This window comes from Chlamydotis macqueenii, chromosome 30 (genome assembly GCF_036417535.1).
Source record: "Chlamydotis macqueenii isolate bChlMac1 chromosome 30, bChlMac1.mat, whole genome shotgun sequence".
Classification (NCBI taxonomy): Eukaryota; Metazoa; Chordata; class Aves; order Otidiformes; family Otididae; genus Chlamydotis; species Chlamydotis macqueenii.
The window spans coordinates 628,710-641,627 of NC_141585.1; the positions used below are offsets into that span (position 1 = coordinate 628,710).

Sequence of the window (12,918 nt, forward strand, 5' to 3'; positions counted from 1 at the left end):
GCCAGCGTGTCTGTTTTACCTATAATCCCTAAAAGAACCCCAAATCTGCGTGGGAGCTGCCTTCAAACTCCTGCTGGCGGCAGAGCTCTCGTGGCGTCACCGTTTCTCCCCCCAAAAATCCCCCGTTGTCCCCAAATTCACCGAATTCCACCAAAAAGGTCGATTTTTTTTTTTTTTTTTTTTTTTTTGGCGGTGGGAAGAGCGCAGTCTCGCCCTCGTTTCGCCGCCCACTTGCGTGTCATCGCAAGGAGAAGGAACCGAAACCTCAGGGCCGAACCGCCGGCCAAAATGGGGTGCCGGAGGCGGTGAGGGGTGTGCCGGGGCGCGCGCCGAGGGGTTTGTCCCCCCGCCGGGCGCCTGCGTGCCTGCTCTCCCCGGCGCAGCATGGCCCGGCAAGAGACCTACGGCAACTGGCTGGGCCCGCCGCCGGCGCCCGCCAAGCGGCTGGTGCGGCAAGCAGGTAAAATCGGGGCGACTCCCTCTCCCCGTGTCCTTGCCGTGTCCTTGCCGTGTGTTTTCGCGGCGGGCGAGCGTCTTGGCGAAGCGCGGCGGCGTCTGAACGCGCAGAACGGCGGGGCGCCGGGGTGAAACACGTTTGGGGCGCGCGGAGTCGTGCCGAGCCCCTAAATCTCCCCGTTTGGCCCCAATTTCAGGTGTAAACACCACGCCGGGCCTTCAAAAAAAGCATCTGCGGCTTCCTCGCTGGCGGCGGCGGGGTCAGGAGGAGCGGTTTTGAGGATCCTCCCCTTAATCCTCACCGCTCTTGTCCTTTTTATTTTGTCAGGAATTTACTCCGTCGCTGGGAAAATGACACCCATGGGTGACTTCCGACCCGGTAAGTCATCATTTTTTTTGCCTTTTCACGCTTTTTTGTAGCACGGGTGGAAAGCAGAACTCCCCGAGGTGCCTCCCCGAGGCTTTTCAGCTCGGTTGGTCAAACGTGGCTCACTGTACGCAGCGTTTCTCTCTGAATTTGGTTCCTTCTGGCAAATGAAACGAAATCGCCCCCAAAATATCCTGAAAATCCAGCCTGGAGGGGACAGAGAGGGAATTTATCGCTCCATCCTCACCCTCGGAGCCGGCGTTTGCGCCTTTGCAGGCTCAAATTCACCCCCTCCTGCCTCAGAGAGGTTCAAACTTTGGCAGAATTCCTTGGATTTGCAGCTGAGGGGAGAACTTGGCTCCAAAACAGTGGAGTGGCCTTATAAAACTCTACAAAAACGATAAAAATCAATACATATTGAGAAAAAAGGGGTAAAAAACCTTGCCGGAGGCGCTGCGGCTGTACCAGAGGGGAAGGGAGATGGCGTTTTCCACGCTTTCTAAAGGAGTGAGCCGACGGTTAACGTCTGGGACCCCCAGCTGGGGTAAACCCCCTGCTTTTCACCCGAATTTTCCTCTGGCGCAGCGTCCCCGGACAGCTTCGAGGATGATTACGACGACGTCTCCCTGTCGGAGTCGGATCGTGGCCGCAAGGCGGCCGAAGACGAACTGCAGAGCCAGAGGAGCAAAGGAGGCACAGGTAGCGCCCGCCTCCTCTCCTCGCGTCACTCCAGGATTTCCGCCGGGCGGGATTTGACCCTAAACCTCCCCAAAAACGACCCCGCAGCGCCGCTTCCCTTCCTCCCAACAGGTGTTTACATCCTCGCGGGGAAACCGGCATCTCCAAATACTTCCCAAAAGGGTGAGTGGCTCCTCAGCGCCGCCGCTATGCCGCACCAGAGGCCTCGGCCGGATCCAGAAGCCGGGATTCCTCCCCAATTTCTGCCCCGCAGGCGAGCCGGCTCCCGGAGGTGGCAGGGGACGGAGCCGCCGGTTGACGTCGGTGGCCGTCCTCTACGTCCTGGTAGCGCTGAGCTTTGTCGCGTGGGTGGTGCTCTTCACGCTGGCCATGATGAAGCGTAAGTGGCCCCGGAAGCATCCCCGTTGGGCTGGTTCGGTGAAAACACTCCAAAAAAAAAAAGCAATTTCTGTTAAAAATCGCACGGGGCTTGTGCCGGCGATGCTTTACGCGTCCGTCCGCGCGGAAACGGCGGCTAAAGCCCGCTCATCGTCACGATTTGGTTTTAATTCCGCCTCAGTGCGTGAATTTTAGGGTCCCAGCGCGCTCGATCTGGGTGCTGCCTCCTTCTCCCTGCACCAGCAGCGTTCCTCATTTGCTATGGGGTGTTAATCCAGAATAAATCCAGGCTGGAATTCCCAATTCGGCTCAAAAAAAGCCATTAATTGGGCAAATTTAGACGTCGCTCTAGAATTCCCCGCTTGGCCCAAAGAAAAAGCGATAAATTGGGTGAACTTGGACGCCGCTCGTGATTCCTCGGCACGATCCAGCCACGTTTTTTCCTTCGTTTTCATTTCAGAGATGGAAATCATGGCGGAGTTAAAGCTCTTGAGGTCAAACTACTCGGAGAACGAAGCCAGCGGTAGGTCCTCGCGCGCCCAGCGCAGCCGTGAAGTTCAGCGGCGGGTGGGAGACGCCGATTTCGTGGGGTTTTGGCTCTTTTCTGCCTCCGTTTTTTTTCCGTTTTGGAGTAAATTAAGGAAATGAAGGAAAAATCAAGTTGCCTTTTTTTGAGCGGCTCCTGGTTCTGCTCTGTCTTAGTGAAGCGACGCCGATTTCGACCGACTCGTTTCTGATTTCCGCCGGGAATCCCGTCGGGGTAACGGTGTAGATCGGACACTGAGCGAGCTCACAACCCAAATCCGAAGGAATTAGCCCCCCCAAAAAAGTGCAAACAGGAGCAAATCGTGGGATTTATCTTGATTAGGATCTTTATGGGGGGAAAATCCACCCCATTACCTCTGCTAAAGGTTAGGGGAAGGGTTAGGAAAATCCTGTAAAAGTCCTAATGGGCCAAATCCTTCACCGCTGCCAAATTTAATTAATATTAAATGTTTTTATGGGTAATATTGCAGCAAAACGTCACCCAGAGAGAAAAAAAGCGCAGCAAAGCTGGCAGGTGGCAACATAAGAGCCTTCACGGCCCTGATTGAGATTTCCACACATGGGAAAATCATAAATCCCGCGGGAAAGAGCTCAGGGTTTGGGGGGGAAGCGGGAAAAAGCGGAGGGGCCGGGGCTGCCGGCGGTGGCTCACGCTGCTCGCGCTCCCCAGTGCGGCAGGAGCTGTCGGAGACGCGGCGGGAGCAGCTCCGGATGCGGAGCTGGACGCACAAATACTACGAGGAACTGCAGGACATCGCAGGTAAAAACCGCGGAATCCCGTCTCACAGTCTCTCGGCGTCGCGCGCCGGGAGAGAAACCTCCCGGTTTTAGCCCAGAAGAACCACGGTGGGCTTAGGGGATGGAAAATTTGGGGGATTTATCCCAATTTTGAGATGTCCCCCTGCCGCCGAAGCCAAGGAGTTTTCCCCAGCTGAGAAAAACTGATTTTTTTTTTTTTTTTTCCGCCCCGTTTGGGTTCGGGGGTTTCTCGTCCTTCCAGTGCTGATCTGCAGATCCGTGGTGGACAACAAGAAGTGCTCGGCTGGCTGGAAGACCTTCGAGAGGAGCTGCTACTCCTTCTCCACGGAGAGGATGAGCTGGTGGGACGCGAAGGAGGTCTGCGCCAACCAAGGCGCTCACCTGGTCATTGTCAACTCGGAGCAGGAGCAGGTGAGCAGGTTAAAAAGAACCAATTTCTCAGCCCAAAAACCCCATTTTCTCCAAGAATTCCTGCTCTGGCAAACACAGGAACTCCAAAATATTTTTTTTGGGGGGTCTCAAATAGGCCAAGATTGGCCGTTGGGCACAGAGTTTTTTGGAGGTGGCAAAAAGTGCTGATGGCCAAGCCGAGTTCAGCCCGTGACTTCCTATTTTTAGGAAAAAAGTGCTAAAAGTAGAGCAAAAAAACCCCTTTCTGGAGCGTGGTGTGTGTGCTTCGCGTTAATAAACCCAAATTGTTCACTTTTTCCCCAAAAAACCTGCTCAGATATCACAGTGATGACCTCACCTTAATTCCCAAAAGCTTCAAGATGCTCCGCAGTCCCTAAAATTCTTGTTTTAGGGCTCCACAGTCCCTAAAATTATTTTTTTTAGAGCTCCTAGTCCCTAAATTTTTGGGGGGGGCTTTTTTTTTGAACCAATTCTGCTTTTCTAGAAGTTCCTGAAGGACAACATCAACGGGAGCAGCACGTACTGGCTGGGAGTGACAGATCAGCTGGAGGAGGGCTCCTGGGTCTGGACCAATGGCGAGAAGACAAGTATCAGGTAAAAATTCCTCAAAACCGGGAAAAAAGCAGCAAATAAATGGGAAAAGGTGATGGCGAGCTGCTGAATCTTTGGGGTTTTTGGTAGTTTTATGTAAGGTGAAGGGTTTAGGTTGGGAAAGTAGTGTTAGTGGAGCTGGTGGTGAAAAAAAGGGGAAAAAAGAGAAAAAAGGGAAAAAAGAAAAAAGGGAAAAAAGAAAAAAGGGAAAAAAGAAAAAATAGGAAAAAAGAGAAAAAAGAAAAAAGGGGAAAAAAGAGAAAAAGGGAAAAAAGGGAAAAAAGAAAAAAGGGAAAAAAGGGAAAAAAGAAAAAAGGGAAAAAAGAAAAAATAGGAAAAAAGAGGAAAAAAGAAAAAATAGGAAAAAAGAGAAAAAAAGAAAGAAGGGGGAAAAAGAGAAAAAAAGAAAAACGAGAAAAAAGGGAAAAAAGAAAAAAGGAAAAAGAGGGAAAAGAGAAAAAAAAGAAAGGGGAAAAAAGAGGAAAAAAAGGGAAAAAGAGAAAAAGGGAAAAAGAAAGAAAAAGAGAAAAAGGGAAAAAGAAAGAAAAAGAGAAAAAGGGAAAAATAAAGAAAAAGGGAAAAAGGGAAAAATAAAGAAAAAGGGAAAAAGGGAAAAATAAAGAAAAAGGGAAAAAGGGAAAAATAAAGAAAAAGGGAAAAAGGGAAAAATAAAGAAAAAGGGAAAAAGGGAAAAATAAAAAAAAAGGGAAAAAGGGAAAAATAAAGAAAAAGGGAAAAAGGGAAAAATAAAAGAAAAAGAGAAAAAGGGAAAAAGAAAGAAAAAGAGAAAAAGGGAAAAAGAAAGAAAAAGAGAAAAAGGGAAAAAGAAAGAAAAAGAGAAAAAGGGAAAAAGAAAGAAAAAGGGAAAAATAAAGAAAAAGGGAAAAATAAAGAAAAAGGGAAAAAGGGAAAAATAAAGAAAAAGGGAAAAAGGGAAAAATAAAGAAAAAGGGAAAAAGGGAAAAATAAAGAAAAAGGGAAAAAGGGAAAAATAAAGAAAAAGGGAAAAAGGGAAAAATAAAGAAAAAGGGAAAAAGGGAAAAATAAAGAAAAAGGGAAAAAGGGAAAAATAAAGAAAAAGAGAAAAAGGGAAAAATAAAGAAAAAGGGGAAAATGAGAAAAAGGGAAAAATAAAGAAAGAGAAAAAGGGAAAAATAAAGAAAAAGGGAAAAATGAGAAAAAGGGAAAAATAAAGAAAAAGAGAAAAAGGGAAAAATAAAGAAAAAGGGAAAAATGAGAAAAAGGGAAAAATAAAGAAAAAGGGAAAAAGGGAAAAATAAAGAAAAAGGGAAAAATAAAGAAAAAGGGAAAAAGGGAAAAATAAAGAAAAAGGGAAAAAGGGAAAAATAAAGAAAAAGGGAAAAAGGGAAAAATAAAGAAAAAGAGAAAAAGGGAAAAATAAAGAAAAAGGGGAAAATGAGAAAAAGGGAAAAATAAAGAAAGAGAAAAAGGGAAAAATAAAGAAAAAGGGAAAAATGAGAAAAAGGGAAAAATAAAGAAAAAGAGAAAAAGGGAAAAATAAAGAAAAAGGGAAAAATGAGAAAAAGGGAAAAATAAAGAAAAAGGGAAAAAGGGAAAAATAAAGAAAAAGGGAAAAATAAAGAAAAAGGGAAAAATAAAGAAAAAGGGAAAAAGGGAAAAATAAAGAAAAAGGGAAAAAGGGAAAAATAAAAGAAAAAGAGAAAAAGGGAAAAATAAAGAAAAAGAGAAAAAGGGAAAAATAAAGAAAAAGGGAAAAAGGGAAAAATAAAGAAAAAGAGAAAAAGGGGAAAATAAAGAAAAAGAGAAAAAGGGAAAAATAAAGAAAAAGGGAAAAATAAAGAAAAAGGGAAAAAGGGAAAAATAAAGAAAAAGGGAAAAAGGGAAAAATAAAGAAAAAGGGAAAAAGGGAAAAATAAAGAAAAAGGGAAAAATAAAGAAAAAGGGAAAAAGGGAAAAATAAAGAAAAAGAGAAAAAGGGAAAAATAAAGAAAAAGAGAAAAAGGGAAAAATAAAGAAAAAGAGAAAAAGGGAAAAATAAAGAAAAAGGGGAAAATGAGAAAAAGGGAAAAATAAAGAAAGAGAAAAAGGGAAAAATAAAGAAAAAGGAAAAAATGAGAAAAAGGGAAAAATAAAGAAAAAGAGAAAAAGGGAAAAATAAAGAAAAAGGGAAAAATGAGAAAAAGGGAAAAATAAAGAAAAAGAGAAAAAGGGAAAAATAAAGAAAAAGGGAAAAATGAGAAAAAGGGAAAAATAAAGAAAAAGGGAAAAAGGGAAAAATAAAGAAAAAGGGAAAAAGGGAAAAATAAAGAAAAAGGGAAAAATAAAGAAAAAGGGAAAAAGGGAAAAATAAAGAAAAAGGGAAAAATAAAGAAAAAGGGAAAAATAAAGAAAAAGGGAAAAAGGGAAAAATAAAGAAAAAGGGAAAAATAAAGAAAAAGGGAAAAAGGGAAAAATAAAGAAAAAGGGAAAAAGGGAAAAATAAAGAAAAAGGGAAAAAGGGAAAAATAAAGAAAAAGGGAAAAAGGGAAAAATAAAGAAAAAGGGAAAAAGGGAAAAATAAAAGAAAAAGAGAAAAAGGGAAAAATAAAAGAAAAAGAGAAAAAGGGAAAAATAAAGAAAAAGAGAAAAATGAGAAAAAGGGAAAAATAAAGAAAAAGGGAAAAAGGGAAAAATAAAGAAAAAGGGAAAAAGGGAAAAATAAAGAAAAAGGGAAAAATAAAGAAAAAGGGGAAAATGAGAAAAAGGGAAAAATAAAGAAAGAGAAAAAGGGAAAAATAAAGAAAAAGGGGAAAATGAGAAAAAGGGAAAAATAAAGAAAGAGAAAAAGGGAAAAATAAAGAAAAAGGGAAAAATGAGAAAAAGGGAAAAATAAAGAAAAAGAGAAAAAGGGAAAAATAAAGAAAAAGGGAAAAATGAGAAAAAGGGAAAAATAAAGAAAAAGGGAAAAAGGGAAAAATAAAGAAAAAGGGAAAAAGGGAAAAATAAAGAAAAAGAGAAAAAGGGAAAAATAAAGAAAAAGAGAAAAAGGGAAAAATAAAGAAAAAGGGAAAAATGAGAAAAAGGGAAAAATAAAGAAAAGGGGAAAAATAAAGAAAAAGGGAAAAATGAGAAAAAGGGAAAAATAACGAAAAAGAGAAAAAGGGAAAAATAAAGAAAAAGGGAAAAATGAGAAAAAGGGAAAAATAAAGAAAAAGGGAAAAAGGGAAAAATAAAGAAAAAGAGAAAAAGGGAAAAATAAAGAAAAAGAGAAAAAGGGAAAAATAAAGAAAAAGGGGAAAATGAGAAAAAGGGGAAAATGAGAAAAAGGGAAAAATAAGGAAAGAGAAAAAGGGAAAAATAAAGAAAAAGGGAAAAAGGGAAAAATAAAGAAAAAGAGAAAAAGGGGAAAATAAAGAAAAAGAGAAAAAGGGAAAAATAAAGAAAAAGGGAAAAATAAAGAAAAAGGGAAAAAGGGAAAAATAAAGAAAAAGGGAAAAAGGGAAAAATAAAGAAAAAGGGAAAAAGGGAAAAATAAAGAAAAAGGGAAAAATAAAGAAAAAGGGAAAAAGGGAAAAATAAAGAAAAAGAGAAAAAGGGAAAAATAAAGAAAAAGAGAAAAAGGGAAAAATAAAGAAAAAGAGAAAAAGGGAAAAATAAAGAAAAAGGGGAAAATGAGAAAAAGGGAAAAATAAAGAAAGAGAAAAAGGGAAAAATAAAGAAAAAGGAAAAAATGAGAAAAAGGGAAAAATAAAGAAAAAGAGAAAAAGGGAAAAATAAAGAAAAAGGGAAAAATGAGAAAAAGGGAAAAATAAAGAAAAAGAGAAAAAGGGAAAAATAAAGAAAAAGGGAAAAATGAGAAAAAGGGAAAAATAAAGAAAAAGGGAAAAAGGGAAAAATAAAGAAAAAGGGAAAAAGGGAAAAATAAAGAAAAAGGGAAAAATAAAGAAAAAGGGAAAAAGGGAAAAATAAAGAAAAAGGGAAAAATAAAGAAAAAGGGAAAAATAAAGAAAAAGGGAAAAAGGGAAAAATAAAGAAAAAGGGAAAAATAAAGAAAAAGGGAAAAAGGGAAAAATAAAGAAAAAGGGAAAAAGGGAAAAATAAAGAAAAAGGGAAAAAGGGAAAAATAAAGAAAAAGGGAAAAAGGGAAAAATAAAGAAAAAGGGAAAAAGGGAAAAATAAAAGAAAAAGAGAAAAAGGGAAAAATAAAGAAAAAGAGAAAAATGAGAAAAAGGGAAAAATAAAGAAAAAGGGAAAAAGGGAAAAATAAAGAAAAAGGGAAAAAGGGAAAAATAAAGAAAAAGGGAAAAATAAAGAAAAAGGGGAAAATGAGAAAAAGGGAAAAATAAAGAAAGAGAAAAAGGGAAAAATAAAGAAAAAGGGGAAAATGAGAAAAAGGGAAAAATAAAGAAAGAGAAAAAGGGAAAAATAAAGAAAAAGGGAAAAATGAGAAAAAGGGAAAAATAAAGAAAAAGAGAAAAAGGGAAAAATAAAGAAAAAGGGAAAAATGAGAAAAAGGGAAAAATAAAGAAAAAGGGAAAAAGGGAAAAATAAAGAAAAAGGGAAAAAGGGAAAAATAAAGAAAAAGAGAAAAAGGGAAAAATAAAGAAAAAGAGAAAAAGGGAAAAATAAAGAAAAAGGGAAAAATGAGAAAAAGGGAAAAATAAAGAAAAGGGGAAAAATAAAGAAAAAGGGAAAAATGAGAAAAAGGGAAAAATAACGAAAAAGAGAAAAAGGGAAAAATAAAGAAAAAGGGAAAAATGAGAAAAAGGGAAAAATAAAGAAAAAGGGAAAAAGGGAAAAATAAAGAAAAAGAGAAAAAGGGAAAAATAAAGAAAAAGAGAAAAAGGGAAAAATAAAGAAAAAGGGGAAAATGAGAAAAAGGGAAAAATAAAGAAAAAGGGAAAAAGGGAAAAATAAAGAAAAAGGGAAAAATAAAGAAAAAGGGGAAAATGAGAAAAAGGGAAAAATAAGGAAAGAGAAAAAGGGAAAAATAAAGAAAAAGGGAAAAATGAGAAAAAGGGAAAAATAAAGAAAAAGAGAAAAAGGGAAAAATAAAGAAAAAGGGAAAAATGAGAAAAAGGGAAAAATAAAGAAAAAGGGAAAAAGGGAAAAATAAAGAAAAAGGGAAAAAGGGAAAAATAAAGAAAAAGAGAAAAAGGGAAAAATAAAGAAAAAGAGAAAAAGGGAAAAATAAAGAAAAAGAGAAAAAGGGAAAAATAAAGAAAAAGGGAAAAATGAGAAAAAGGGAAAAATAAAGAAAAGGGGAAAAATAAAGAAAAAGGGAAAAATGAGAAAAAGGGAAAAATAACGAAAAAGAGAAAAAGGGAAAAATAAAGAAAAAGGGAAAAATGAGAAAAAGGGAAAAATAAAGAAAAAGGGAAAAAGGGAAAAATAAAGAAAAAGAGAAAAAGGGAAAAATAAAGAAAAAGAGAAAAAGGGAAAAATAAAGAAAAAGGGGAAAATGAGAAAAAGGGAAAAATAAAGAAAAAGGGAAAAAGGGAAAAATAAAGAAAAAGGGAAAAATAAAGAAAAAGGGGAAAATGAGAAAAAGGGAAAAATAAGGAAAGAGAAAAAGGGAAAAATAAAGAAAAAGGGAAAAATGAGAAAAAGGGAAAAATAAAGAAAAAGAGAAAAAGGGAAAAATAAAGAAAAAGGGAAAAATGAGAAAAAGGGAAAAATAAAGAAAAAGGGAAAAAGGGAAAAATAAAGAAAAAGGGAAAAAGGGAAAAATAAAGAAAAAGAGAAAAAGGGAAAAATAAAGAAAAAGAGAAAAAGGGAAAAATAAAGAAAAAGGGGAAAATGAGAAAAAGGGAAAAATAAAGAAAAAGGGAAAAATAAAGAAAAAGGGAAAAATGAGAAAAAGGGAAAAATAAAGAAAAAGGGAAAAAGGGAAAAATAAAGAAAAAGGGAAAAATAAAGAAAGGGGAAAAATGGAAAAATAAAGAAAGAGAAAAAGGGAAAAATAAAGAAAAAGGGAAAAATAAAGAAAAAGGGAAAAATAAAGAAAAAGGGAAAAATAAAGAAAAAGGGAAAAAGGGAAAAGAAAGAAAAAGGGAAAAAGAAAAAGAGAAAAGGGAAAAAGGAAAAGGGAAAAAGGGAAAAAAGGGGAAAGGAAAAAGAGAAAAAAGGGGAAAGGAAAAAGAGAAAGAAAGAAAAAGGGAAAAAGAGAGAAAAAGGAGAAAAAAGGGAAAAAGAAAGAGAAAAAAGAAAAGAAAAAGGAGGAAAAGGAGGAAAAAGAGAGAAAAGAGAAAAAAGAGGGAAAAGCGAGGAAGAAAGGTGGTTTTTAGTGGTGTCCTTCCCCCAAATCCACCTTTGCGCCGCTGCCGCGCGGTTCGGCCCTGCGCCGCCATTGCCTCCTCTTTCCTCTTCCCGTCCCCGCCTCCAGCTTCTGGAACACCTGGAAGGAGAACAGGGAGAAGGAGCAGAAGGACTGCGGCAGCATCGGGCCGGACGGCGTCTGGAGCGACGCCGTCTGCTCCCGCCCCAAGCGCTGGATCTGCGAGAAATCCTGGAACTGCTGACCTCAGCACGTTGTGGTGGTTTTCCTGTTTCCGCACAATTTTCAACGCATCCGTAAAAAAAAACCAAAAAACCAAACGTTTTGTACTTCCCGCTCCGGAGCTGGGTGAGCTCGCGCAGCTCCGGGGACGCGGAGGCTCCACGCTCCGATTTTTGTCTAAAAAACCAAAAAATCAGTAAAATCCCCGTGACCGCCAGCCTTGCCAGCTTGAAAAATTTCCAAAAAAAAGGGATTTTCAGTTAAAATGGCGCCCACAAACTGGTTAAACCCCCCTCACCAGCACAAACCCAGTTTCTCAGCGGCGCCGAATTTCTCCATCTCCCCCGGCTCCGCCGCTGTGCCGCGGTTTCTGCTTGATTCTCAGAAAAGAGAATTCGGGTAAAATTCTGGGGTTTTCCCCACTTTCTGAAGAGTTTTTTTTTTTTCCGTATTTATCCTTCCCTCCCCCAGCTGCTGCCCCGCAGCCAAAAAACTCCCCGGACCCCAATTCTGCTAATTTTTCATTTTTTTTAAAAAAAGCGATAAATTTGATAAGCTAAAATTGGATATTTGGGGGAAATTTCAATTTAATAAATTTGATAAGCTAAAATTTGATATCTGGGGGAGTTTAAATTTGATAAATTGGATAAATTTGATAAGCTAAAATTGGATATTTTGGGGAATTTAAATTTGATACATTTGATATTTGGGGGCATTTAAATTTGATAAATTTAATAGATTTGATAAATTGGATAAGCTAAAACTGGATATTTTGGGGAATTTAAATTTGATAAATTGGATAAATTTGATAAATTTGATATTTGGGGGAATTTAAATTTCATAAATGTAATAGATTTGATAAATTTGATAAGCTAAAATTGGATATTTTGGGGAAATTTAAATTTGATAAATTGGATAAATTTGATAAGCTAAAATTGGATATTTTGGGGAATTTAAATTTGATAAATTGGATAAATTGGATAAGCTAAAACTGAATATTTTGGGGAAATTTAAATTTGATAAATTTGATAAGCTAAAATTGCATATTTTGGGGAAATTTCAATTTGATAAATTTGATAAGCTAAAATTTGATATTTGGGGGAGTTTAAATTTGATAAATTGGATAAATTTGATAAGCTAAAATTGGATATTTTAGGGAAATCTAAATTTGATAAATTTAATATTTGGGGGAATTTAAATTTGATAAATTTAATAGATTTGATAAATTGGATAAGCTAAAATTGGATATTTTGGGGAAATTTAAATTTGATAAATTGGATAAATTTGATAAATTTGATATTTGGGGGAATTTAAATTTGATAAATTTAATAGATTTGATAAATTGGATAAGCTAAAATTGGATATTTTGGGGAAATTTAAATTTGATAAATTGGATACATTTGATAAGCTAAAATTGGATATTTTGGGGAATTTAAATTTGATAAATTGGATAAATTTGATAAATTTGATATTTGGGGGAATTTAAATTTGATAAATTTAATAGATTTGATAAATTGGATAAGCTAAAATTGGATATTTTGGGGAAATTTAAATTTGATAAGCTAAAATTGGATATTTGGGGGAATTTAAATTGGATAAATTTGATAAGCTAAAATTTGATTTTGGGGGGATTTACGCACATATCGAGCCGTGGAAACGCAGAGATTCGTTCCGGGTCACGCAATTCCCTCTCCTGGTTGAAAATTAACACAGAAAATGAGGAAATTTGAGCCGGGTTTGAGAAATTTGGTGGAAAAATCAATGAAAACAGGAGCTGGGGGGAAAGTGAAAGTGGTTTTGGTCCAGTTTGGGCCAAAACCAGTAAAAAAAATGGACTGGTGGTGGGGGTGGCACAAAGAGACGCTTCTGCCCTCAAGGAAAAATTGTGAATTTAACAAAAAACCCCATTTCTAGCAGGAAAATGGGCTGGGGGAGGGGTGGTCCCTGCTTACTGGTCTGTAGGCTCTGCGGATGGAGACTGGGGTTACTGGGAGGGCACTGGGAGCACTGGGGCTGAGGAGGGTACTGGGAACACTGGGCTGCGAGGTACTTGGAGGGCACTGGGAAGGGTACTGGGAGCACTGGGAGGATACTGGGAGATCAGCAGGTACTGGGCAAACACTGGGAGCACTGGGGCAGGAGCAGAGCCCAGCCCCAGCACTGGGAGGGTACTGGGAGCACTGGGCAGGGGACACAGCCCAGTCCCAGCACTGGGAGGGTACTGGGAGGGCAGTGGGAGGGCACTGGGAGC

The 12,918-nt window shown here is 38.2% G+C and overlaps 1 protein-coding gene across 1 annotated transcript; it reads left to right on the forward strand.

Annotated features, from left to right (window-relative positions):
* The first annotated feature begins 171 nt into the window (after window positions 1-171).
* LOC147596998 (hepatic lectin-like) lies at window positions 172-10,884 on the forward strand. Its single transcript, XM_086769077.1, has 10 exons — window positions 172-460; window positions 785-835; window positions 1,409-1,522; window positions 1,634-1,684; window positions 1,776-1,901; window positions 2,361-2,423; window positions 3,117-3,206; window positions 3,447-3,616; window positions 4,101-4,210; window positions 10,554-10,884. Exons 1-10 carry the CDS (start codon window positions 385-387, stop codon window positions 10,687-10,689), a joined length of 987 nt encoding a protein of 328 aa, XP_086625203.1. The 5' UTR covers window positions 172-384; the 3' UTR covers window positions 10,690-10,884.
* Window positions 10,885-12,918: the final 2,034 nt, after the last annotated feature.

What these genes read in the sequence shown, in the direction of transcription:
- LOC147596998 (XM_086769077.1), top strand. Translation starts at nt 385, where the DNA reads ATGGCCCGGCAAGAGACCTACGGCAACTGGCTGGGCCCGCCGCCGGCG. An exon ending in GCGGCTGGTGCGGCAAGCAG is followed by an intron (nt 461 to 784) that starts GTAAAATCGGGG and finishes TTATTTTGTCAG; the next exon opens with GAATTTACTCCGTCGCTGGG. An exon ending in GAGGAGCAAAGGAGGCACAG is followed by an intron (nt 1,523 to 1,633) that starts GTAGCGCCCGCC and finishes TCCTCCCAACAG; the next exon opens with GTGTTTACATCCTCGCGGGG.